Source organism: Haliotis rubra, unplaced genomic scaffold, assembly GCF_003918875.1.
Source record: "Haliotis rubra isolate DU_JTF1 unplaced genomic scaffold, ASM391887v1 Scf15, whole genome shotgun sequence".
NCBI lineage: Eukaryota > Metazoa > Mollusca > Gastropoda > Lepetellida > Haliotidae > Haliotis > Haliotis rubra.
This window is the reverse complement of record NW_025765447.1, coordinates 741,716-766,669: the sequence shown is the minus strand read 5'-3', so window position 1 is coordinate 766,669 and position 24,954 is coordinate 741,716. Positions and strand designations below refer to the sequence as shown.

At 38.7% G+C, this 24,954-nt stretch overlaps 1 protein-coding gene across 1 annotated transcript in view; it reads right to left on the bottom strand.

Annotated features, from left to right (window-relative positions):
• LOC124270139 (cyclin-dependent kinase 20-like) overlaps positions 1-24,954 on the bottom strand; it is a 61,148-nt gene that overhangs the window by 34,608 nt on the left and 1,586 nt on the right. The window contains 7 exon segments of the mRNA XM_046705162.1: positions 5,448-5,497; positions 5,499-5,511; positions 16,783-16,904; positions 22,041-22,229; positions 23,269-23,308; positions 23,789-23,862; positions 24,467-24,554. Coding sequence (XP_046561118.1) covers positions 5,448-5,497; positions 5,499-5,511; positions 16,783-16,904; positions 22,041-22,229; positions 23,269-23,308; positions 23,789-23,862; positions 24,467-24,541 — 563 coding nt within the window. The 5' untranslated portion in view covers positions 24,542-24,554.

Here is a 24,954-nt window from a genome sequence, read left to right as displayed (position 1 = left end):
TATGAACGGTCCATTACACCAAACTTTTAACTCACCTCTTACGACCAATACAAGTAACCATAAATCCCAACCTATATTTTCCCATAATAAGGAATGTATAGTATTTTCATGCAAAAATGATGAAGACCTACAGTGTCTGAGAATATGTTGAACAGGAATGAACTTGAGATAGGGTTTACCATCATAATCATTGTATGTATGTGTATGTGTTTGCTTGTACGGGTAAGAGAGTTAGTTTAGTTTAAATACACCACACTCAGCAATATTCCAGCTATGTGACGACGGTCTGTAAATAATCGAGTATGGACCAGACAATGCAGTGATCAACAGCACAAGCAGGGATCTGCTTGAGCAAGTGGGAACCGATGACATGTGGCAACCAAGTCAGCAAGCCTGACCACCCGTTAGTCGCCTCTTTGGCAAGCATGGGTTACACGCAATACTGAATCCTGATATATTTATCTGAATGCAGTCATGACCATGAGCTTGTAACACAGGAAATAACATGTCCACAAATAACAAATTACATACGCAATTTAATCAAGTGTTGTTATAAAAAGTGTTCAATGTATAATTGGACTTATGTTTTGGACCTTTTTTAAATTCATTCAAAATTTCATCCAATATTGTTTAGATTAAGTTCAGTCAGTGATTGATTGATTGATTGATTATGATTTTATGACGCTCTTAGCAATATTCCAGCAATATCATGGCGGGGGACACCAGAAGTGGGCTTCACACATTGTACCAATGTGGCGGAATCGAACCCGGGTCTTCAGCGTGACAAGCGGACGCTTTAACCATCACTCTACCCTATCGCCCGAGATTAAGTTCAGCAAATTCATGCGTGAAGTTAACAGCAGCACACCAACTCGCCATTATTTACAGCAACCATGGTCAAATTATTGCTATTGAAGCATTGACTATAGTTGACAGATGTTAGGTGTATTTATCACAAAAGCCAATTTTTGATTCGTTAAAAGTCCCATTTGGTGCAGTTTGATTATATCGTGTCAACATATGTGAAATGCGTGAAGTTTGTATTAACTGCATCACAGGGAAGGAAACATGTGCACAACTGATTGCAATTTCTGGCTCTGTTTATGAGACAATACACACAGTAATCAAAATACCAGCATATAAAACAATGTTTAGTAGAACATTACCATATTTTATATGGTAAATCATTGTGTCTAGTCATGCTCAAATTTCGAATTTTTATTAACCAAGTTTGCCAGACAATTTACAGATATGTTGCCCTTGAATTATAGAACAAGTTTTATGGATAACAACCTAGTTTAGGGTTGGATCGTCGCGCCGATGGCTCAAGTTTGATTCCTCACATGGGTACAGAGCCCGTTCTGGTGTCCCGGCCATGATATTGCTAGAATATCAAGAGTGATTTACATGAATTGTTTGCAGTATACCAGCAGGCGTTTTTACATCATGTATATAACAATGAAACAACATAATAGATTGCAACTGAAAGTTCTATCTAAAAAGTAAATCCAATCACAGGTTGCCGTTAATCTTGAACTGATCTCAGTAGAGTACATCTGTGTGTATGCAATCAGAGATTTTTCCTAAAAACAACACAGATGCACAGGCCAGATGGAAAACAGTTCAAAGGGATTATATTAATGGAATGCCTCTATCAAATTGTTGACATCACCAAAGCTGTTGATGGATAAGTGTGATGAAACCTATTGGGACCAGAATATGATCATGTTGTGATGGAGTGGGTGGCTGTTTGGACTATCAGACATACTGATTGAGTAACTTTTGTTCAAGTATCCCTTGTTTTATATGTGATGTGTCAATACTAGTATTGCTAGTAATTAGTCTTCCCCAAGCTGTTGGTGTGCTTGTAGGTGCTTATAAACATTGAGCTTGCAGTTACACTTCATTTAGTGAAGTGCCGCTTAATTGTTAGTATAATTTGTCAAATGGTGATGATCAGGGACCTATTATATTTGATGATTGGGGTTAGCTTTGATGTGGTCATTCTGTATAACACAGTTTGGAGATTGTGGCCATTTACATAGAAGTAGGTATTATTTCTAATAGCAGTGTATAACTTACATGTAAAAATATAATGAACAGTATCTTCATTGTGGTATCCACAAGCGCATCAGGGTTGTTAGAAATGTGTCTATTTACTTTATCTGCATTCAAATCACTACAGCCGAGCTTAAGTCGACAGTGAAACTGGCATGTAATCCGATACATGATATTTTTGAGAGCTCCAGTCATTCACAATTTTCGCAAAAATATCATGCTGGCAAAATTTCATGATGATTTACAGTATTGCTAAAACAGCATAAAAACTAAACTCCTGTAATGCTAAGCATCAGACATGGCAACAAAAGTACCATCTTTAAATATCATTAGGTCTGACGCCTCCGGGATAAAACTATTCCTTGTCCGAGCTGGCCAGGTTGGTGGCATCGTGGTCCTGTGCTTGGAGCTCAGGTCACAAATCAGGTGAAGTTGTTCTTGAGCGGGTCCTTGGATGGGTGATGTTTGCATGTATAACTATAACCCTTTCAGGCAGCTATGTGGGATGTTTGCACATGATAAATGTCCACAATCACAGCTTATTACAGCAACTCCGGTGCTCTGTAATCTGTAAACAACACACATTTCGGGTTGTTGTTGTTGACGGTGGGTTGTTTTCTTCCATTGGCATGGAGGAGGTTGTTGAGGCTGGAGGACGCTGAGAAGGTTGTGTCTATGCCTGCCTGTTGTTTCAGGAGTCGGCTGATTTGGTGTGATGGTTTACCAATGTAGGGAATGGATATCTCAACAGCCAACATCCCCGCATCAAATTCACCATCGAAACAGAGCAGAACAACCAACTACCTTTCCTTGATGTCCTTGTGTCCCGCACCTCCTGCAACCAACTCCAGACCTCCGTGTACAGAAAACCTACTCATACGGATCAATACATCCACTACAACTCCAACCACCCCCCTAAAGTCAAGACCGGCGTCATCTCTACATTGACCAGAAGAGCCAAAAACATCTGCTCAACGAACCTACAGGAAGAAATTGAACACCTGAGGGAAGTCTTTGTAGAACGCAACCACTACCCACCTGAAATAGTCAACAGAACCATCGAAGCAACGCTTTCACCTCCTGCCAAAAGATCTAAACCAGAATCAGCCCCCATCAAGATATCCATTCCCTACATTGGTAAACCATCACACCAAATCAGCCGACTCCTGAAACAACAGGCAGGCATAGACACAACCTTCTCAGCGCCCTCCAGCCTCAACAACCTCCTCCATGCCAATGGAAGAAAACAACCCACCGCCAACAACAACAACCCGAAATGTGTTATTTACAAAATAAACTGTGATTGTGGACAATGCTACATAGGTGAAACATCCCGAACCATCAACACCGAAGTCAAAGAACATCGTGACCTCTGTTGCTAATTCGACACCAAGTCAGCTATCTCTGACCACATCAAAGCTAACCCCAATCATCAAATAGAGTGGTCCGACATCACCATTCTCGCCAACAACCAAACGGATTTCACTAAACGCAAGCTCACAGAAGCCATTCACATCAAACGCCACAAGCCCACCATCAACCGTGACCAAGGATACTTCATTCCATCAGCTTATGATCCACTCCTCCACCAAGCCCAATCTATTGTATAAACATCGCGATCTATTGTTTAAACATCTCATTGTAACTACATCTCTGGCTTCCATTCACTATCCTTTGTGTACTCACTGGCTTCTTCAGCTTACTGCTTAGCCAATCATGGCAATTATGTTGTTTCCTTTGTCTATTATGTTGTTTCATTGTTATATACAGTATATATATGCAGCGCCTACACTTCATGTATCACTCTTGCTTGACAACGGTACAAGAATCTGTATCGAAACGTCGCACTCACGAAATAAAGAAGTTGTTATCCATAAAACTTGTTCTATATTGTACGTCTCAACTTCTAAAATGCCACTCAAACAAATTACATATATGTTCCTCTTGAATTCGCTGAACATATATGATGTAGTTTCTTGTCTGCACATAAAACACAAAAGACTTTTCCCCCAAATACAGACAATGTGTCTGGTGGGGTAGCCTAGTGGTTAAAGGGTTGGCTCGTCACGCCGATGGCTCAAGTTTGATTCTTCACATGGGTACAATGTGTGAAGCCCGTTTCTGGTGTCCCTGGCCATGATATTGCTAGAATACTGAAAATCACGAATTTTTTGCATCAGGATATTTGTGCGAGTACCGACCAACAGACGGTTTTGCGTCATATTTTTGCGACTTGCCAAATTCTCAAAAATAGATTGCAACTGAAGGTTCTATCTAAAGTAAATCCAAACACATATTTAAGGTTGCCGCTAATCTTGAGCTGAGCTCAGTGGAGTACTTCTGTGTGTATGTAGTCAGTGGTGTTTACTAAGAACAACACACGCTACACAGGCCAGATAAGCTTAAAACAGTTCAAAGGGATTATACTAATTGGAATGCCTCTATTAAATTGTTGACAATGACTTCACCAAAGCTGTTGATCTCTGGATAAGTGTGATGAAACCTATCCCGTTGGATTCACTGTCGGCCTATCAAACGGTCTCTAAAGAAACCAAATGCGTGTTGAGTGGTTGGCGCGCCTGTCTGGACTATCAGACATACTGATTGAGTAACTTTTGTTCAAGTATCCCTAGTATCCCCAAGCTGTTGTCATTGGATTTTCCATTTATTTACAAGAACTGTTACATTTTAACACATTTAACATGCTTTTCATTTCATCAAATACACAATCAAGTACACTTTTAGTCTTCTCATTGACTAAGTTTATTTTGCATATGGTGAACACAGTTCACATGTCAGCACGCCGAGGAACTGGCATGTAATCCGATATTCATTAACTGTCAAGGGATTATAGAAACTGGCAAACCAGGAGGACACTGCATCATGATACTTTTGAGAGCTCCAGTCATTCACAATATCATGCTGGCAAAAATATCATGCTGGCAAAAATTACATGATTTACAGTATGGCTAAAAACAGCATAAAACTGAACTCCTGTGATGCTAAGCATCAGACATGGCAACAAAAAGTACCATCTTTAAATATCATTTGGTCTGATGCCTCCCGGGGGATAAAACTATTCCTTGTCCGAGCTGGCCAGTCCAGCACAGGTTGGTGGCACGTGGTCTTGTGCATGGAGCTCAGGTCACAAATAAGGTGAAGTTAGGCAACATTGGGCGCGGAGAGTCCTTGGATGGGTGACCATGTTTGGCATGTATAACTATAACCCTCTGGCGCCTACCAGGCAGCTTGGGTTATGTGGGGTAATAATAATCAGATTGTTTGGGTGCTTTGAGCATGCATTGTGCATGGAGCAATGCACATGATAAATGGACTATTATTCTTATTATTAACAGGTTACATGAAAGTGTTGAAGATAACACACTCACCACAGATCCACACCCTCATCATATTTCCTGGCTCCGTACAACAACTCCGGGTGCTCTGTACCATCTGTAAACAACATACAATACAAATAAACCTGTGTATCTAATCAGTATTGATATAAAGAATGAGGACAATTTTATTTTGATATACAACTTCTATATTCTGTATAGGCGACGTTTCGACATAGATCCTAGTGTCGTTGTCACTAATTGCTTGAAGTTGCCTACACAGAATAAAGAAGTTGTATATCCATAAAATTGTCCTCATTCTTCATCTCAACTTCTAGAATGTCAATCAAAGAAGTATTGATATAATCTTTGGATATTTTATGTTTCTGCCTGAAAAGAGATTGGAAAGGAGAAATTTTCAATGTCAACGGAATCAAATCATGCACTACACCACCCTGCGAAAGGACCTGTCAATCCATCCATCAGGTGAACTCCCTAAGGTAACCCTTTTTTCCACTTGCTTTACGGATTCTAACAGACTTTACAGGTATTACAGATCTTACCTGTCAGTATGTCAACACATAAATTAAACTTTTTAAAAAATTTCTCATCACATCAATTGGGCTGGTATGTGAACAAAGCTTCTTTATAAGACAAAATATTATGGATGTCAACTTTTTTTATTGTATACACAACATTTCTGGGCTTTTCCTTGTCCCTTCATCAGGTGATTTCATGAAGGGACAAGGAAAAGCCCAGAAATGTTGTGTATACAATAAAGAAGAAGTTGACATCCATAATATTTTGTCTTATACTTGAATACCAACTTCTATATAACTCTCAAGAACCTCAAAGCTTCTTAACATTTCATCATGAAAATCTTGTTTGTTTATTAAATCATGATTCAAAGTGGATAATTATTGTTTAGAAACTAACACTCTCAGAGTCAGGGACCTAATCGTCAGCACACAAAGTAAGCGATCTAACCCACTCAGCCACTGCCGCTTCCACTAGCTGGAAGTCGGACAACTGGTGGTCTTGATCATCTCATGACTGTGTGTAACCCTCTGACAAGTGCACTCTGAGTGAGTGAGTGAGTGAGTGTGAGCGAGTGAGTGAGTTTAGTTTTACGCCACTTTTAGCAATATTCCAGCAATATGACAGCAGGGGACACCAGAAATGGGCTTCACACATTGTAACCCATGTGGGGAATCGTACCCAGGTCTTCAGCGTGACTAGCGAACGTTTTAAGCACTAGGCTACCCCACTGCTCTGGTGTCCTGTACTGTCCGCTTATCTAGACTTGCCTCTTTAAAGGATAGAATTACTACACATCCATGGATGTACAGCCTTGGAGCAAGGCTTAAAGAGAAAGCGTAATCCCAAATGTAACATATGTTGCACGTGGGACATGTACAACCTAAGCTAGACATCCATGAACATCTGGTTTTGTTTTTTTAAACGACCATATTTTTATTTTTATATTTTTGGATACAAGAGGCATACATGACCAAGTTTCCTTATTAACATGTTTAAACTAGGAAAGATAAAAAAAAGCCTTTGTCAGGAAACAAGAGCTGCAAATCAATTTGTGAAGTCATGGTGCAGGCAATTGATTTCAAACAGAGTGCCCTTGGGAGGCACGCTGGGAAATATATCATTATTTTGTTAAAAACTGGCATTCCTTTCTTTTCTTTTTTTTTTGATTTTTGTTTTCAGATGTGAATTGATGTAAATTCAGGCATAAAGACATTTTACTGTCAATAGTCCTGTTACAAAGAGTTGTTGTACCTCTACAAAGCAATTATTTTAATTGAATAACAATTGGTATTCAAATTTAAGGCCTTTTTAAAGTTCTAAGCAACAATTTTATTTTAAGGAACTATAGAAACACATATAACACATAAGTAGTTGCATACACAAGATCGGTCAAATGTGGGACTGACCATCAGGGGGAAATAACTCTTAGCTACATTGATGTACTGGGGAAGTTTTGGTTTGCGATGGAGATTACTTATCATAAACTGTCATTGCAAGGTATTTTTATTAGTTTCCTGAAAATCATAACTTGACAAGTTTTGCTAAATAAAGGGCCTTTTTAGGGCAAATAATATCAGTTTGAAAAATTGTACTTCTCATTTGGATATGTGTTGTTTACTGACAATTGTTGTGACCTTTTGGATGAATTTTAACATCCAAGAAGACCTCCATACATCCTGGCAGACTTGGGATGACAGTAAGAGCATGGGTGTGGTGCAGACAAACCGTTACACCAAGGTGACACTGGGAATCAAACCCCATATCAGCGGATCTTAGCCCACCTGTGAGACACAACTTTGGACATTGACTCACAGTGATGTGTACAACTTGGTCACCCGAGCCTTGAATGTTGTAATACCACAACAGCTGAACTGTTCAACACCATCAGGCATGTTGAAATCTAGATTTCACAATTGAAATTAATTGAAAATTGAATGCAACACGGATATTCAGCTCAACAAAGTGTCTGTAAACTGCAAGGAGAGTAGTGACATCAAGGCAGTCAAACGGAAAAGGGTTAACATGAACATCTGGTGTCATCACTGATTTTAAACCAACACCAAACAGACTCTACTTCTCGGGATAGCCAAAACCGTCCATGAAATTGGGAATACGACAGAAATGGATGTTATCCTAAAACAAAATGAACTGGTGTTCTTTTGACGTTTTATTTTTTTAATTTACATTACAAGGAAATAATGTCAAAAAAGGAAAATATTTTCTTAGCAATTTGTTCCCCAAGCCAATCACACCTAAAACAGAAATGACGGAAATGGGATTGAAAGTGAAATATATACGTATTATTCCAGATAAGTGACAGTGCTCTTATATAACATTCTCAAAATAGACATTTTTTAGCAAAATAAGATGAGAAATAAAATGAAATTATTATAGATGAGACAGCTGAAAGCAGAAGGCTGACATTTAATAATATATATGGAACAACACACGCGAACTATTGCGGTATAACTCTTTATTTGATCAATTATTGATTGGTATGAAGATAAAACAATGATGAACTACGATGTTAGAACACTTTATATGATAACATATTGATTCGCTTGAAGATTAATCACTGGTGTTAGGTTTCACTAAAGAAATGCTCACTTATCTTCCTCTAACTACAAAGCAATTCCAAAGTCATGCCTTGGTAAAATCGGAAAATGATTTAGCTGATGTCTGGACAGAAAGTAATCAAGATAAAAGAGAACTTGTGTCACCTGGTGGCTGGATAATCACAGAAAACACTCCGCCAATTGATTTCTGCTTGATATACTGAGCTGTGTCGCACCTGACTCAGAACGTCATGTCCAAAACACTGATTTATATTTTAGATATCACGTTAAAGTCTTTAGAAAGCTGATACAGAGGCTGAACCTGAAGTTATCTTAAAAACATCGTGAGAAACAAGGATTGTGTCAGGTGACTATGCAAGATGAATGTTATGACACTAATGAATTTGTGACTAGCAAGGTTTTTTTTATGAAATTAAAAGGGGAAAAATTATTTGTGAAAACTTCCTTTTGATATCCAGGAAAAATATATAAAACCTATAGCACAGTATATATAGGGAATACTGACTTATCTGGAGCAGGTACTCGCAGATTGTCACAGAATCTAGAATGGGGCCTGGTGTGGTACTGGACTCTACCAATATCACAAAGTTAGTTAATGTAGTGTAAGAGAGTGAGTAAGTTTAGTTTTATGCCGCTTTAACCAATATTCCAGCAATATCATTGCAGGGAACACCAGAAATGGGCTTCACACTGTACCAATGTGGGGAATCAAACCAGGGTCTTCGGCATGATGAGCCAACGCTTCAACCACTAGACTACCCTAGTGCAACTAATTTGGTGTAACCCTGTTTCAAACAGTATTTCAATTATGTTACAGCATGTAACCTGAATTTATGCTCGGCCACGTTCCCAAAGCAATCGTAGCACGACGACTGCCTTAAGTTTATGTCAAAGTAAGGGAGTTATGATCACCTTTGTGCTACAGTTGCTTTGTGGAACTGGCCTAGGATGTGCGCCTGAAATCACAGGAGGGCATACCCTGCATTATTACGGGAGTACAAATGTACCTAAGTGCCATGATTAAAGAGGCTTTAATCAAAGCAATACCAGGGACAGAAATGCAATTTGTTTTTAAAAGGTGCCATTGGGCACTAGTCAGATATTTCAGGTGTGCCTTTGTGAAAATAATTGTGCCCATACCTTTTGATATTCCAGTTAAACATAAAACATCACCACAAATATGTCATTTCAATTTTGTTGATAAATCATAAAATGTCATGTAAACCTGTAACATAAGAGCTGGGTTTCCGAAACACTTTCATGAATAGTATGAAGAATAGTTCAGCTTCATTTGTCCTGGACACATAGACTCACCCACAAACTATGTTATCTTCTAAAACAGGACTTCCTGTTATGCTCACTGGCATTTAAAATGGCCACACCCATGTTAAGCTGTGAGACTGAGAGTGCCACAGATAAACAATTTGATGGGGTGCAAAGATATGTTTTGAATCATATGAGTTGGTCAAATCTATTGCAGTTTCCATTAAATGAATCATGGTGAGTATTATGTTTTCTTGTTTTAGTCATGCCATCAGGGCATATTAAAAACTATTTCATCCATGCCATTTCAATATTTAATGTTCCATGTCATGCAAATTAAGCATTATTTTGATCCTTGAATACAATATACAGTTTGCACATGTGTTTTAAATATAGTGTGAAATATAATGCACAAGATCGCTCTATAGATATACAACTTTATTACAACTATGTTATCAAGCAAGTGAAACATTTCACACTCGCACGCACTGTCACTGCATTGTTATGGCCGGATCATTGATGTGTCTGGCGATAGAAAAGAATATAGCTGTTCTAAACACTTGCTAAATTATCTTCCATCTGTGAGGTGAAACTGTAATTGAAAACAATTAATGTTTCTGAGTACAATATTTTCCAGAGGAAAGAATATTCACACGAGAAAATATTCCAGAAATTGTTTCTGGAATTAAAATCCATGGAAAACATTTTGACTAGATATTTTTACAAAGATAATTACTTCCAATGGAAAAAATCTCCATTGGGGAATAAATATTCTATTACAAAATTTGGAAAAAACAGAACATCAAGTATATAAGGGGAATGACGCAAGGGCAACAGGAGATTGATACTTTAGGCCTTGTAGACTGCAGTTTTTCCAGTAGTTTTATAGTAATCTAATTATTTCAAGACATTTGAGTCATGCAATTTTTTGTCAATGTAATGAGTATATGTCTGTAGATATTTTGTACCAGTGTTTTGTCAATTTATTGAATTAGAAATTATTAGTCTTCAGATGTTTTATTGGACAAAGGCAGTGATTCAAGCATCAGGTGGTTTTAGTATGGCTAGTGAGGGCTGACTTCGAAACTTTTCATGCAGTTATTTGTACATATTCAGTATGATTATAATAACAATAATTTCTCCATATTTACATGGCAGATTTTCTGCAAAACAGACAAAAATGATATCAGAAGGGGTACATCCTCGTCAAACCCTACTTACCGCTCAAAAACATATACTGAGGGGAAAAAATAAGGGATCACATAAAAGCACAAGTGTTCCTTTATTTTTTCCCCAGGTTTTTTCCCAAGCTTTGTATAGCACAACTGGTGAAGAAACCTGGACAAATTAAAGGAACACTTGTACTTTCATGTGATCCCTTAGTTTTCCCCCTTGGTATATGTAAAGAGTACATTAGCCATTGCCGATATCACATTTGTATTATCCATTTTGTTTTACCACAACTACAACTGGCACAACACTCTCCAATTCTACACATTTCTACAAATATTCCTATCAGCTTCAGTCGTGGTCATGCCATATTTAATTTCAAACTGATTCGTTGTTTTATTGCTTTTTTGCGTTGACAGCTTTGGGTCTGTAGTCCAGTAACATCAGCCCGCTGCAGCCAGATATATAATCAAGCCACACAGATATATTACTATTACTATGTATTACTATGTGACGGAGTAGCTTATTGTAGAACAATGTTGCAATTGTATTTTTCGTATTGAATACGGAAAATCACTGTTCTTGTGATGATATATTTTTACCATATTTAAGCCCAGGGCTTAAATTTGAAAATGTGCAATATGTTGATAAAATAAAAGGAATTGTTTTGTTTTTTAAACTCTTTTGTCAGGAAACTGGTCTATAAATACAAAATTGAATGACCACATGGTTCAGTTTAACTGCAACTGCATGCACATCATACGGGTTAAGATGATCAATGTCTGTCACTAATAACTGCCCTGTTACTGGTGTCCAAAATGTTCTGTAAACGTGATAACCTCACAGAGAAGGCACTACTAAAGTTTAAAACGTCGAGGTTCGCAATGCGTTTGGAAAGGGACGTCACTCTAAACACCCAAGAGTGAAATCCAAATTTAAGCCCATGGACTTGAATACGGAAAAAAAATCCCATATTTTAGCCCATGGGCTAAATTTCGCGTGGGCCTAAATACAGAATTCCTGGTATATTTTTCAATTTAATGAATCATGGTGTCTATTAGTTGTGCAGTCAGGGCACATTGAAAATATTGTAATTTAATGTAAAACAATATTTCAATTGTATTACATTGTTTTCGGTGACAGGCTTTTGTTTGTTTGATTGTTTGTTTGTTGTTAACGTAGATGACAGCGATCTGTAAACATTAGAGTGTGGACCAGACAATACACATCAACATCATGTACATCAATCTAAACAACTGAGATACAATACCAAGTCAGCAAGCCAAACCTGTGACTAGTGGTGTGACGATAGTATCAATGTTTGCATCATCAACTAAGCAATACGAGTGAACCGATATACACCACATTTAGGCAATATAGAATAGAATAGAATAGAATAGAATAGAATAGAATAGAATAGAATAGAATAGAATAGAATAGAATAGAATAGAATAGAATAGAATAGAATAGAATAGAATAGAATAGAATAGAATAGAATAATACTTTAATGCCTTTTCAGGAATTTGTGTTACATCAGCAGAGCTACTGACACATTAGAGAGATACCAAACATATTTACTTAAATTCTTTGATTTAGGTATCTTCACATTTGTTTAAGAGAGATATGGTACTTGGAATAAAGGATGTACGGGCTCTCTTAGTTTCACAATTGGAACTTTGTAGCGGCGGCCTGAAGGGAAGAGGTTGTATTCCGAATTTAAGTAGTGAGTACGGTCAGATATGATTTTGAGGATATCAGGATATCTATATCGCAAGGGTCCATGATACATCGATGTATCGCCACAAGAGACAATACATCCCGATACTACTAAAAACTAAACAAAATTAGAAACTATTTATTTGTATCTGTTATCTTTAGTTACATGAACAAAGGAGTTGGTGTTTAACTGAAAGAGTGTGAACATTTTTCAAACTCTGTGAACTGTGTTAGTTGTTTGACAAATAACACCATTTATCAACAGCTATAAACAATGTCCTACCTTTGTTAAGAAAGAGAACAAAGATAAGATAATATTTAAGAGCTTTCTTCAGTGATTCTGAATTCTGATATAAATTACATCGAAATGTTTGTGAAAGCACTGGTGTAGAAACACAACTTCCCAAGGGAAACTTCAGTTTCAAATATATTTATATTAGATCAAGGAATACTGAATATGTTTGATTGTATTTTCTTAAGCATTAAATGCTGAAATTGTTTTTTAAGTGTGTGTGAATGTAACACAAGTTCTGTTGTATAACAAATAAAGTTTCAGCAATTTTATCTATCATATCTGTTCTGTTTTTGGAAGCTGTAAAGTATCAGGATACATATCGTATCGCCAGCAATTCTTTCATGATATATTGTCTCGCCTCACGAAATTAGTATTGGGATATATTGTCTCGCCTCTAAGGCCACGATACACAACTCTACTAACCACCTGATCCCATTCATCACCTCATACAAGAAGCATGGGACGCTGAAGACCTATTCCACCCCGGATCGTCATAGTACTATAGGTGGGATAGCCTTGTGGTTAAAGCGTTCGCTGGTCACGCCGAAGACCAGGGTTCAATTCCCCACATGGGCACAATGAAGCCCAAAATTTCTGGTGTCCCCCACGGTGATATTGCTGGAAGATTGCAAAAAGTGGCGTAAATCTAAAATCACTCACTCATAATACTATAAGAATTTCTAGCAACTTTTTAAAACTATGTAAGTGGGCAAGCACATGCCCTTATCATCTTGCATTAAATCATGACCAGCGTTTGTGTGAAGTTCATCTTTTCTCCCAGAATTATCCAGCGTTGGCCTGTTTGGAGGCTTGACCACTTGACCAAGTGTATATCAATACCACAGACTTGACTGCTATTAACACCGCTATTCTTTACTACCATTTATATTGTTTGCCTGTTTGTTTAATGACGCAGTGTGTAAATAATCAAGTTTGGACCATAAGATCCAGTGATTGACATCATGAACATAGTAACAGGGAGTTGGGTACCTGAGAAGTAAATCTGGACTTGTCCCAGCCCTATATTTCAAAGACACATAGTGAGATGTCACTGTGTAATTACCTTGGTTAAAAATGGTGTCAAAAATTAGATATACACAGCAGGGATGTACAGGATGCGAATTCCTGCTTCCTCTACGCATAAAAAATTGACAATGGACATAACAAAATTTATTAGCGCATCCACACGGACGCAGCAAAAATCCAAATACTTTTTGTAAAAATTGCAATCAAGTAACAATTATTATCAAAGAGTTTGCTACTAGCCGGGTTATGGTATCATTTGCAATTCAATTACTGTAACAATATATGTGATGATCATGATACAGAAGACAATAACACTACTAATAATAATATTTAAGTGTCTGGACCCCCATTTTGTTTTCCAGGTCCCATGAAATTTAAGAGTATGAGTCCCAGGGACCCTCAAAAACAGGACTCAAGGTAAATCCCTGCACAGGCATCAAACATTAAGATTTCCCATACAAATTTCCTTCAAGTTACCTTTCGCATGTCATGATGCAGAGATAACAATAATATCTAAAACATTTCATTGACTACACCCAGTATTAAATCTTCTTTGTTAGTGCCCAATTGCTGTTTACGTGTCCCTGCGATTTTTCCATTGCCTTGGTGCATTGTAGTGAATGCTCACAGCACTGGGCGGTAATGACGCAAACTGTTTGGTTCGCTTGAATGATCTTACTGTTGGACAGTTAGGCAAATTGTTGCACTGAACATTGTTGTTTTCTAAGGATAACCAGTGCACTCCTTTCATCCTAACTCCGTTACAAATTATTTCCGACATTTTGCAAGTGGCAGGTATTTTTATAAACAAACAACATAAGACTCAATTGTCACAGCGAAAACCTGAGAGACAAATGCATATAATGAACTTTTCTTTTAAACTTTCTTTTCACAGAAATTCCATGATTTAGGTCAGACTACTTTTGGTTTACACGTTTTAGGTGCTAAAATGAATGTCAAATTTGAAAGATTTCATCAAAACGAAAAATAGGTTGGAAACAAAACGAGGTGTGTGTTGTGTTTTGAAATTTATCAGATCATCACAAGATACCTAGCTGTGATATAAGTGGAAGACTCACTCACTCACTCACTCAAACACCCACCCACCCATCCATCCGAACCCACTCATCCACTCACTCACCCACCCACCCGCTCGCTTGCTCACTCAAACAACCCACTCACCCATTCACTCACTCACCCACCCACTCACTCACCCACCCACTCACTCACTCTGGCATTGATTGATTCTGACTGTCATATTTGATCAGCATGTTTGTAAAACGCTGCATCATTGAGTGAGTCTCAATGCAAGCACATGAACATACATCGCAAAATGCTTTATAATGAAATCTATAGCCAGCCGAGGGATGATGTCCAGCTGTGTAGACGTAATGATCTAATACGCTTGAAACCTGCAGTGTGTCACAATATTATTCATCAATTTGTAACATAAGAAAGGAGATGCATTTTCTGGGAAACCTATCACTGTTTGCTCACATGTATGGATGAAATAGTATTTTCAATAAGTTGCGTGTCAAAATAGAATAAAATTCTGCTCATATTGTTTCCACAGTCTCAGGTGGTACTTTGATTAAACAATGTCGCACACATCTGCTTTTTCACCAGACTCAAACCAGAGTTTTTAAAACTACAGTTTATGAATAGGAAAGGATTTTATTTTCCATTATCTTCCTAAAGCCCTCAAAAATACTGTTTAAAAAGTACGATTAGACCTTCCTTTCTCATTTCTTGGTCTCTGTAATAAGAATTGACCGATCTCGCTTCTGTCATTGATTATCGATGAACGCAGGAAATTAATCGATATTCATTAACAATGAAACATCAACTTAAACTTTAAAAAGTATGTTTCTTCTTGTCACGTTTGTTAAATCAAGGTATAAACAACTAATGCAATTTCCTGACTCATAAAACTTCAATGTAAACAACATACTCTCGTGTGTGTTTCAAAAGGAAGTATCCTCGATCATCTTGATTGTTGTATTAATCAATGTCTGTTTTACTAATCGATGCCTGATCTGCATGCTAGCACACCAGACCTGTAAAGATCCGGGTTAGAATTGATCTTCAGCCACCCATGCTTGTCGTAAGAGGCGACTAACGGGATCTGGTGGTCAGGCTCGCTGACTTGGTTGACACATGTCATTGTATCCCAGTTCCATAGATATGATGTGATATTTGGGATTACACTTTCTCCGTACAGTACATATTCTAGTACTGAGTGATTGGTTGAGTCCAATCCTATGGAGTGGAAGCTGCAGTGGCTGCTGAGTGGGTATGACGGCTGACTTTGTGTGCCGGCGATTAGGTCTGAGAGTGTGGGTTTGAATCCCGGATGGAACTCTACCCAACAAAAGTTCTAGAATCTGTACCTTACTGAGTGAGTGAGTTGGGTTTTAGGCCGCTTTTAGCAATATTCCAGCAATATCACAGCCGGGTACATTACTGAGAAAGTGTAATCGAAAATATATCTTATGTTACACAATTAGAAAGATCAAATGTGTTCGCTGTGCAAGACCTCTACAACTGCAGAGGAAGCAAGTAGATCAAGCAGGCAATGAAGAATAAACTAAATGGTACCAGAAATAGCCCATGAAGCTGAAATTGGCTTGAGAAACGTATGAAATGACACGGAATCATAAATTTCTAGGAGCAAATATTGTAGTTGTTAGTGTTCGACTAGCTTCGTGTCGTTTGCAAAAGTTTCCACAATTATGAAACTGGGTTCTAGTGGGGCTAATATATTTTCCATGTGCTTCACAGATATCATGGGGAGATAACTTACCGTGTTGCCACCTGATGGCTGTACTGCCTGTCACGTTTGTTTTCAAACACTCTTGCAAGACCAAAGTCAGCGATCTTCAGATGTCCGGTTGAGCTGATTAGAAGGTTAGCTGGCTTCAAGTCCTGAAGGGAAAGGTAACTTTATTTCATGTGTTTGTTGACCCGTGAAGGTCCGGGTTAGAATATTGATCTTCAGTAACCCATGCTTGTCGTAAGAGGCGACTAACGGGATTGGGTGGTCACGCTCGCTGACTTGGTTGACACATGTCATCGGTTCCAAATTGCGCAGATCGATGCTCATGCTGTTGATCACTGGATTGTCTGGTTCAGAGTCGATTATTTACAGACCACCGCCATATAGCTGGAATATTGCTGAGTGCGGCATAAAACTAAACTCACTCACTCATGTGTTTGTTGTTAAATGCCATGCTCTGCAATATTCCAGCTATATGTTTGTGGTCTGTAAATAATTCAGTGTGGACCAGACAATCCAATGATCAACAGCATGAGCATCGATCTGCGCAATTTGCAATGGGATACAAGACATGTGTCAACCAAATCAGCAAGTCTGGCCACCCAGTCCTGTTAGTTGCCTTAAGTAGTCCTTTAACAAACCAGCGGTCATGCCTTCTACACTTTCTCCTGCACACATGATAATGTTTACTGAGGACACGACTAGAGTCAACATGTCTGACAGGTACAGAAAATCAGTGGGGAGTAATTGAGGAACGAGAGATACTATCACACTATTAGAAGTCCTTCAGCAATATTTCTAGACTGTTGTGCACAGTTTCAGTCATACTTGACCCCAGCAAGGGAACTGAGTGAGTGAGTGAGCGAGTGAGTGAGTGAGTGAGTGAGCGAGTGAGCGAGCGAGCGAGTTTAGTTTTACGTCACACTCAGCAACATTCCAGCTATATGGCACCAGTCTGTAAATAATTGACCAGACAATCCAATGATCAACAGCATGAGCATAGATCTACGCAACTGGAATACAATGACAACCAAATCAGCAAGTCTGGCCACCCAGTCCTGTTAGTTGCCTTAAGTAGTGCTTTAACAAACCAGCGGTCATGCCTTCTACACTTTCTCCTGCACACATGATAATGTTTACTGAGGACACGACTAGAGTCAACATGTCTGACAGGTACAGAAAATCAGTGGGGAGTAATTGAGGAACGAGAGATACTATCACACTATTAGAAGTCCTTCAGCAATATTTCTAGACTGTTGTGCACAGTTTCAGTCATACTTGACCCCAGCAAGGGAACTGAGTGAGTGAGTGAGTGAGTGAGTGAGTGAGTGAGTGAGTGAGTGAGTGTGAGTGTGTGAGTGCGTGCGTGCGTGCGTGAGTGAGTGAGTGAGCGAGCGAGTTTAGTTTTACGTCACACTCAGCAACATTCCAGCTATATGGCACCAGTCTGTAAATAATTGACCAGACAATCCAATGATCAACAGCATGAGCATAGATCTACGCAACTGGAATACAATGACAACCAAATCAGCAAGTCTAGCCACCCAGTCCTGTTAGTTGCCTTAAGTAGTGCTTTAACAAACCAGCGGTCATGCCTTCTACACTTTCTCCTGCACACATGATAATGTTTACTGAGGACACGACTAGAGTCAACATGTCTGACAGGTACAGAAAATCAGTGGGGAGTAATTGAGGAACGAGAGATACTATCACACTATTAGAAGTCCTTCAGCAATATTTCTAGACTGTTGTGCACAGTTTCAGTCATACTTGACCCCAGCAAGGGAACTGAGTGAGTGAGTGAGTGAGTGCTTGCGAGCGAGTGAGTGAGTGAGTGAGTGAGTGAGTGAGTGAGTGAGTGAGTGAGTGAGTGAGTGAGTGAGTGAGTGAGTGAGTGAGTGAGTGAGTGAGCGAGAGAGTTTAGTTTTACGTCACACTCAGCAACATTCCAGCTATTTGGCACCAGTCTGTAAATAATGGACCAGACAATCCAATGATCAACAGCATGAGCATCGATCTACGCAACTGGGACACAATGACAACCAAATCAGCAAGTCTGGCCACCCGATCCTGTTGGTTACCTCTTTCGGCAAGCATGGGTTGATGAAAACCAATTCTAATCCGGGTCTCATTGGTGTGTATGCACATAGAAGCCAAAGTGTCTGGAGAACTCACTATGACCAAAAATGTCTGAAAGACAGAAGCTCACTGAACAGACAAAATGGCAAATTGTGGATACCATAAAGGGAGGGACATGAATATTTCGAAATTGAAAATAAAGTTGAAATTTTTATTGCAAATTGCATGTCTATATACATATCCTCAATCTCAAACATTGTGTTTTTCCCTTCCCTATTTATCCTGAATGGAAACATTCTTGGAACCGTCGGAATGTTTCCAGTTTCAGAACACCTTACCCAAACACACCCAGCAGTTACACCACCTTATCTCTCCCTTAACTTCCCACGCAGACTGCCCTGTCTGGTGATGTGACCTCTCCGATAAGTCATTCACTTTCCAAGAGTCAAGGTTATCTTCAAGGAAGTAGTTAATCTACATTGAGGGACAGGTAGGGTGGGAGTTTACTATGTCATATAGGATAAGTATATATATATATACAATGTATCACACATTTTTCAAATATTTAAACTTATCCTATCTCACACTTTGCATTTATCTCAGTCAGACTGTGTGATCTCTGATTAACAGACTGCAACCATATGCCAGTTAGTCATTATAGTCCAGGAGGAGGCAGCTGAAAAATTTCAAATCGTAGCCTCCCCAGTACTGATTTTGTTTGACACTACCGGGGGTATTTTCAGTTAGTATGATGTCTTGGGCTCATGAAAAGGCCTGTAACACTCTCAGATTGTGGTATCAGGGTTTTTTTTTACAGGCCATTATATGTGGTGGGGGTCTGCGAGCATTTTTGTCACATTTGGTTTGCTGCCAGACAACACCTCAAAGTTTATCATTAATAGTTTTACTACTATCAATCTGATCACTTTCATTTTGACTTCTGTGTACTGCTTAAGTATGTAGAAATTATTTGACATAATTTTGTTTTGAAAAAAACAACAAAATGGACGCCATTGTGGCCGCCATTTGGTTTTGTCGTGTTTTGCCTTTTCAGCACTTAAATTTACATATTACTGAACCCACATGTGTCGCCCAACACACACACCTGATATCAATATTCGTGCCAGAATCAAATTTCACACAATTTACTGTTATTTCACCCTCACTTTCATTTCATCAATTCCCTTTTCTGTAGTTCACATTTGTACATGAAGTATAAGTAGATAGTTTAGTAATATTCCATAGTGTAATATTATTTATTTCCAAGATGCCCAGGAGTATCCATGATATGTGTTATTTACATCCTAATGAAGTAATAGTGAAAGTGAAATCCACTTTGGTTATTTTCTTTGTTTCAAAGAACTATTTCCAATTTGATCCTCCCCAACAATCAAGTGTAAATAGATAAAAACATATTGATATTCATCCCATTCTTTGAGTGAGTGATTGTTATTCATCCCATTCTTTTGAGTGAGTGAGTGAGTGACTAAGTGAGTGAGTGAGTTGTCTTAAATGCTGCTTTTAGCAATATTACACAGCTAAGAAACACTGGTTTTATTTATATAAGTTACTGAATTGTCAAAGAGTGTCTGAATATTGCATGACTCATTCTGTGCAGAAACACAGGTAGTCTAATGAGTGTATAGCCAACATTGTTGATGCATATGGAACAATAATTTAATATCTGAGATAATATATTTATGTATACCCATATATTCTTTCAGTTTTGAAAAAAATGAAATTTCTATACCACAAATGTGCTTCACGCTAAAATGATCATGACAAACACAACACGTTCAAAGGGAGATAACTATGCTATGTGTCTGTGTGTCACCCATGTGTGCCCATCCACTCATCCGATCTCCTCTAATGGCATGTTCAGTTCAAAACATCAACCCTGAGCCTAATGAACGACATTGTGGCAAAAGTTTTATTAGTTTATGAATGAGGAAATGACATTGTGAAAAGGTTTCCTGTCTGTATTGTGGGTTAGAACTGGATAGAGTGGTTAATCTATGTGACTTGTTTGATGGTGTGCCATTATGGCTAATGGCATGAATAGAGGCTAATGATGTGAATCTCAGGATTGTCTGATCAGAGACTGGGATAGGGTGGTCAGACTCACTGACAGTTGTCATCATATTCCAATTATATAGATAGATGCTCGTGCTGTTGATCACTGGATTATCTTCCCAATTGCGCAGATCGATGCTCATGCTGTTGATCACTGGATTGTCTGGTCCAGACTCCATTTTTTACAGACCGCTGCTATATAGCTGGAATATTGCTGAGTATGGCGTAAAACTAAACTCACTCACTCACTCACTGGATTATCTGGGAGTGAGTGAGTTTAGTTTTACGCTGCACTCAGCATTATTCCAGCTACATGGCGGCAGTCTGTAAATAATCCAGTCTGGACCAGACAATCCAGTGATTAACAGCAAGAGCATCGATGTGCGCATGTGGGAACCGATGACATGTGTCAACCAAGCCAGGGAGCCTGACCACCCGATCCCGTTAGTCGCCTCTTACGACACACAACATTAGCAGTGAGCAACATGGAAGTGTGGATGTCATCCGACTCCCTGGTAGTAGCAGTCTAATTAGTGGGAATAAAATAAGACAAAATTCAAACTAAGGACAACCAGATACCGCTCTTGGCAATACTGTATTTCAAACAACTGAGGTATTTTGTGTCAATATGTCCAAAAAAGTATTGATGCTATTTTCATAAATAAAGATTAGCCTTCCCTCAGGCAGAAATATTCGAGGTGTTCTAAAACAACCAGTCTTTGAGTGGCATTTTGAAGTGATACACGTTAGGGTGAAATTTATGGATGCCAACTTCAGCAATATGTGGAACACAATTTTTTGGAGAACATTCTTTGGCCTACAGGGGTGGAAATAACCCATTGCCCGACGTCCGAGTCTAGTGTTTTCGTCTGTCGGGCAAGCAAATTTGTATTTCACACTGTACCGGTGTCCAGTTGACTTTCCAATGTTAATTATGTTGTTTATTTAAAAAATCAGCAAGAAAACGGTCGGTATAGTGGAAAAATTGTCAGGGCAAGTGACTTTACATGTGCCACTGTACCGGAGTACACTATCAATTTTAAAGTTATTTCCACCCCTGGCCTACATCATCTTCAACAGCATGAACATCAAGCCATTAGATGACAGCCTATTGCAGATGCTGATAAACCTACCCGATGCATGATGTTGTTTTCGTGGCAGAAGGCCACCCCTTTCAGCAACATCAGCATGAAGGACTTCACCTGGGCTTCTGAGAGAGGTTTTTCCGAGTTCCGCACCACCTCGGACAGATCGGACAGCATGTACTCAAACACCAACACGATTACCGTCCCATGGGGAAACACCTCCCGCAGCTTCACCGTCTGGAGGGATGAGGAAGAAGTATATCATCATCATCATCATCATCATCATCAAATTGTTCATACAATCTTCTACATCACTGTCCCTACAATCATCTACATCATTATTTCCAACATTGTCTACTTCATCAACTACATCATCACTGTCTACTTCATCATCCATAGATCTGGCAACCTGGCAGCTCATTTCTGCTTGGGCGTTAAATGGGTATTCCCAAATAGATACACAATATATTATAAGTTGTATGCTTCTCTCGAGGGTAATACGGACTGATGTATGCTTCTTTGTAGCAGTGTCACCCAAGCCGGTAGCCGAGGGATAACACTGCTACAAAGAGGCGTACATCAGACCGTATTACCCGAGGGAGAACTTTACAACATATTTATCTTACCGCCATGTTAAATGTAAAAAACATTATTTTATTTTATTTTGAAGATCGCTACGCTCACTTCTGACTGTATGGACCGCCGCCATATAGCTGGGATATTGCTGAGTGCGGCGTAAAACTAAACTCACTCACTCACTCTGACTGTATGACATGTAAACAAAATGGTGTCTGCCTCTCGACTGAATTTTAAACATCAGTGAAACATATTCGACAAGCTTAAAACTGCTACAAAAAGGGTTAATTATGTTTAAGTTGAGTGTGCAAACGATTCAAAGTATAAAATAGTTTAAATAGAGCAATGAAAGTCGGTATAATACATGTGTACACAGTGAACTCAAAAACAGTTTTCGGTTTTCGAACTCCACGCATGTGTCATATTATGACGCCATACAATTGTTAGCTATCCAGCTTCTCGGTGGAGAGTTTGGCGGTTACCGTGGCAGCGGGTAATATTTTTTCCAGTTGTAACCCTCCTTGGAGGGGTGACACCAAAACTTGTTAAAGCATCATTGACCAATGAAATTACAGTATTTCACATGAGGGTAAGATAATTGTTTTTATCACACAGATGCAGAGCATATATAGCTAGGAGCCCGGTTACAGAGATGGCGTAACTGCTGCCCAGAATATTGACTGAACAAGACATCACTTACATATGGATTATCTTCTATCTCTTGTAGAGCCTTGATTTCTCTGAAACCATGAAGCAATAAAAATAAACATCCGAATAATCTCCAACAAAAAAAATTCAGTTCAGATGAGAAAATTTGTCTTACAGGTATTTATACATTGTCTGAATAAAATAAGGTGTCTCTGACAGAAAGAATCACCTAGTAATTGTCTTAAATCTTATATATGTTTGATACCTTTCAAACTTTACTTATAGTTGGACAACTCAAAACATATTTATGCAGTCAAAAATCCTGAAAACTGAAGTCACTACTTTCTGGCTGTTTATTTGAAAATATACTAGCAGTGAGTATTTGTAGCTCACCTGAATATCTTTAGTTTTGAAATAGGGACTGAAAGAGGACACTGGGCTGACTTCCCTGACAATTACATTGCTTGTGTTGCAGGTGATGAGTCTTGAATGCTCACATGAAATTAAAGCTGAGACATGCTGTCTATATCTGTGTGTGATAAAGACAAAATTATATGAAACAGAAAACTTACCTCAGTGCTGTGTTTGGAATTCCATCATCAAGATTCCGCAGAGGGACTTTCTTCAAGGCAACCACCTCACCACTCTGTCAAAGCAAGATCACAGATCACAACGTCTATCAAGACAATAACCTTTTATGGTCATCTTGTTTATTGTTTGTGATAATGTTTCAGGGCTATGTGTGGTAACATTATCAAGTGACTACTGAGTTAGTGAGTTTAGTTTTACGCCGCTTTTAGCAATATTCCAGCAATATCATGGCATGAGAGACAAGAAATGGGCTTCACACATTGTACCCATGTGGGGAATCAAACCCGGGCTTTCGCATGACATGCAAACGCTTTAACCACTGGGCTTCCCCACTGCCCCCAGCTAATCAAACTACTGAGTGCAGTAAACATTCCATGAGTTGGGATATAATGGCACTCAGAAACAACAGACTATATACACAACAATACAACTTCACGACCTTTATCATTTACATTGGGAACAGGCCAATCAATATCGTTTTCATAATACAGAAATCAGATATGCTGTTTGGATTGCTTTGCTCACGCACACCAAGTGTATGCAAAGTGCTGACATGTCAAGTCATATGACAAGAAAAATAGTCATGGAATAGTAAAGATTAGTCGCAGTTTAATCCATGTTTGATCAGGCTATCCTAGTAAGTCACAATGCACACCAACCTCTGTGTGTTTTGCCTTCAGTACAATGCCATGTGCTCCCTCTCCAATGCGTCCTAGGATCGTGTACTGCTCCATGATATTTACCAAGCTGCAACAAGATAGCACACATATTGTGAGTGAGTGAGAGAGTTAAGACTCTCGGTCACATCATCAGTATTTCAGCTATAACATGACTAGTAAAACAATTGTAACATTCATGATACATAAACTTAGAATAAACCTGTCAACGAAGGACTGTCAAAAAATCTAAAACATCACAGATATAGATGTAAAACATATAAATCGAAAACTATTTTTTTTATTGAAGACAATACAATATATAACAGGCTATAGATCACCACCAACTAAAGGCAGATCACCATACTAAGGACAATAGTGTCTTAAGGTACTTTCGCCTCCTGCATGGACCCAAGCTGAATTTACATCATCACTTTCAGCCGTTGGTGATTGTCCTATTTATCCATTTACAAAACATACTTATTAAAAAC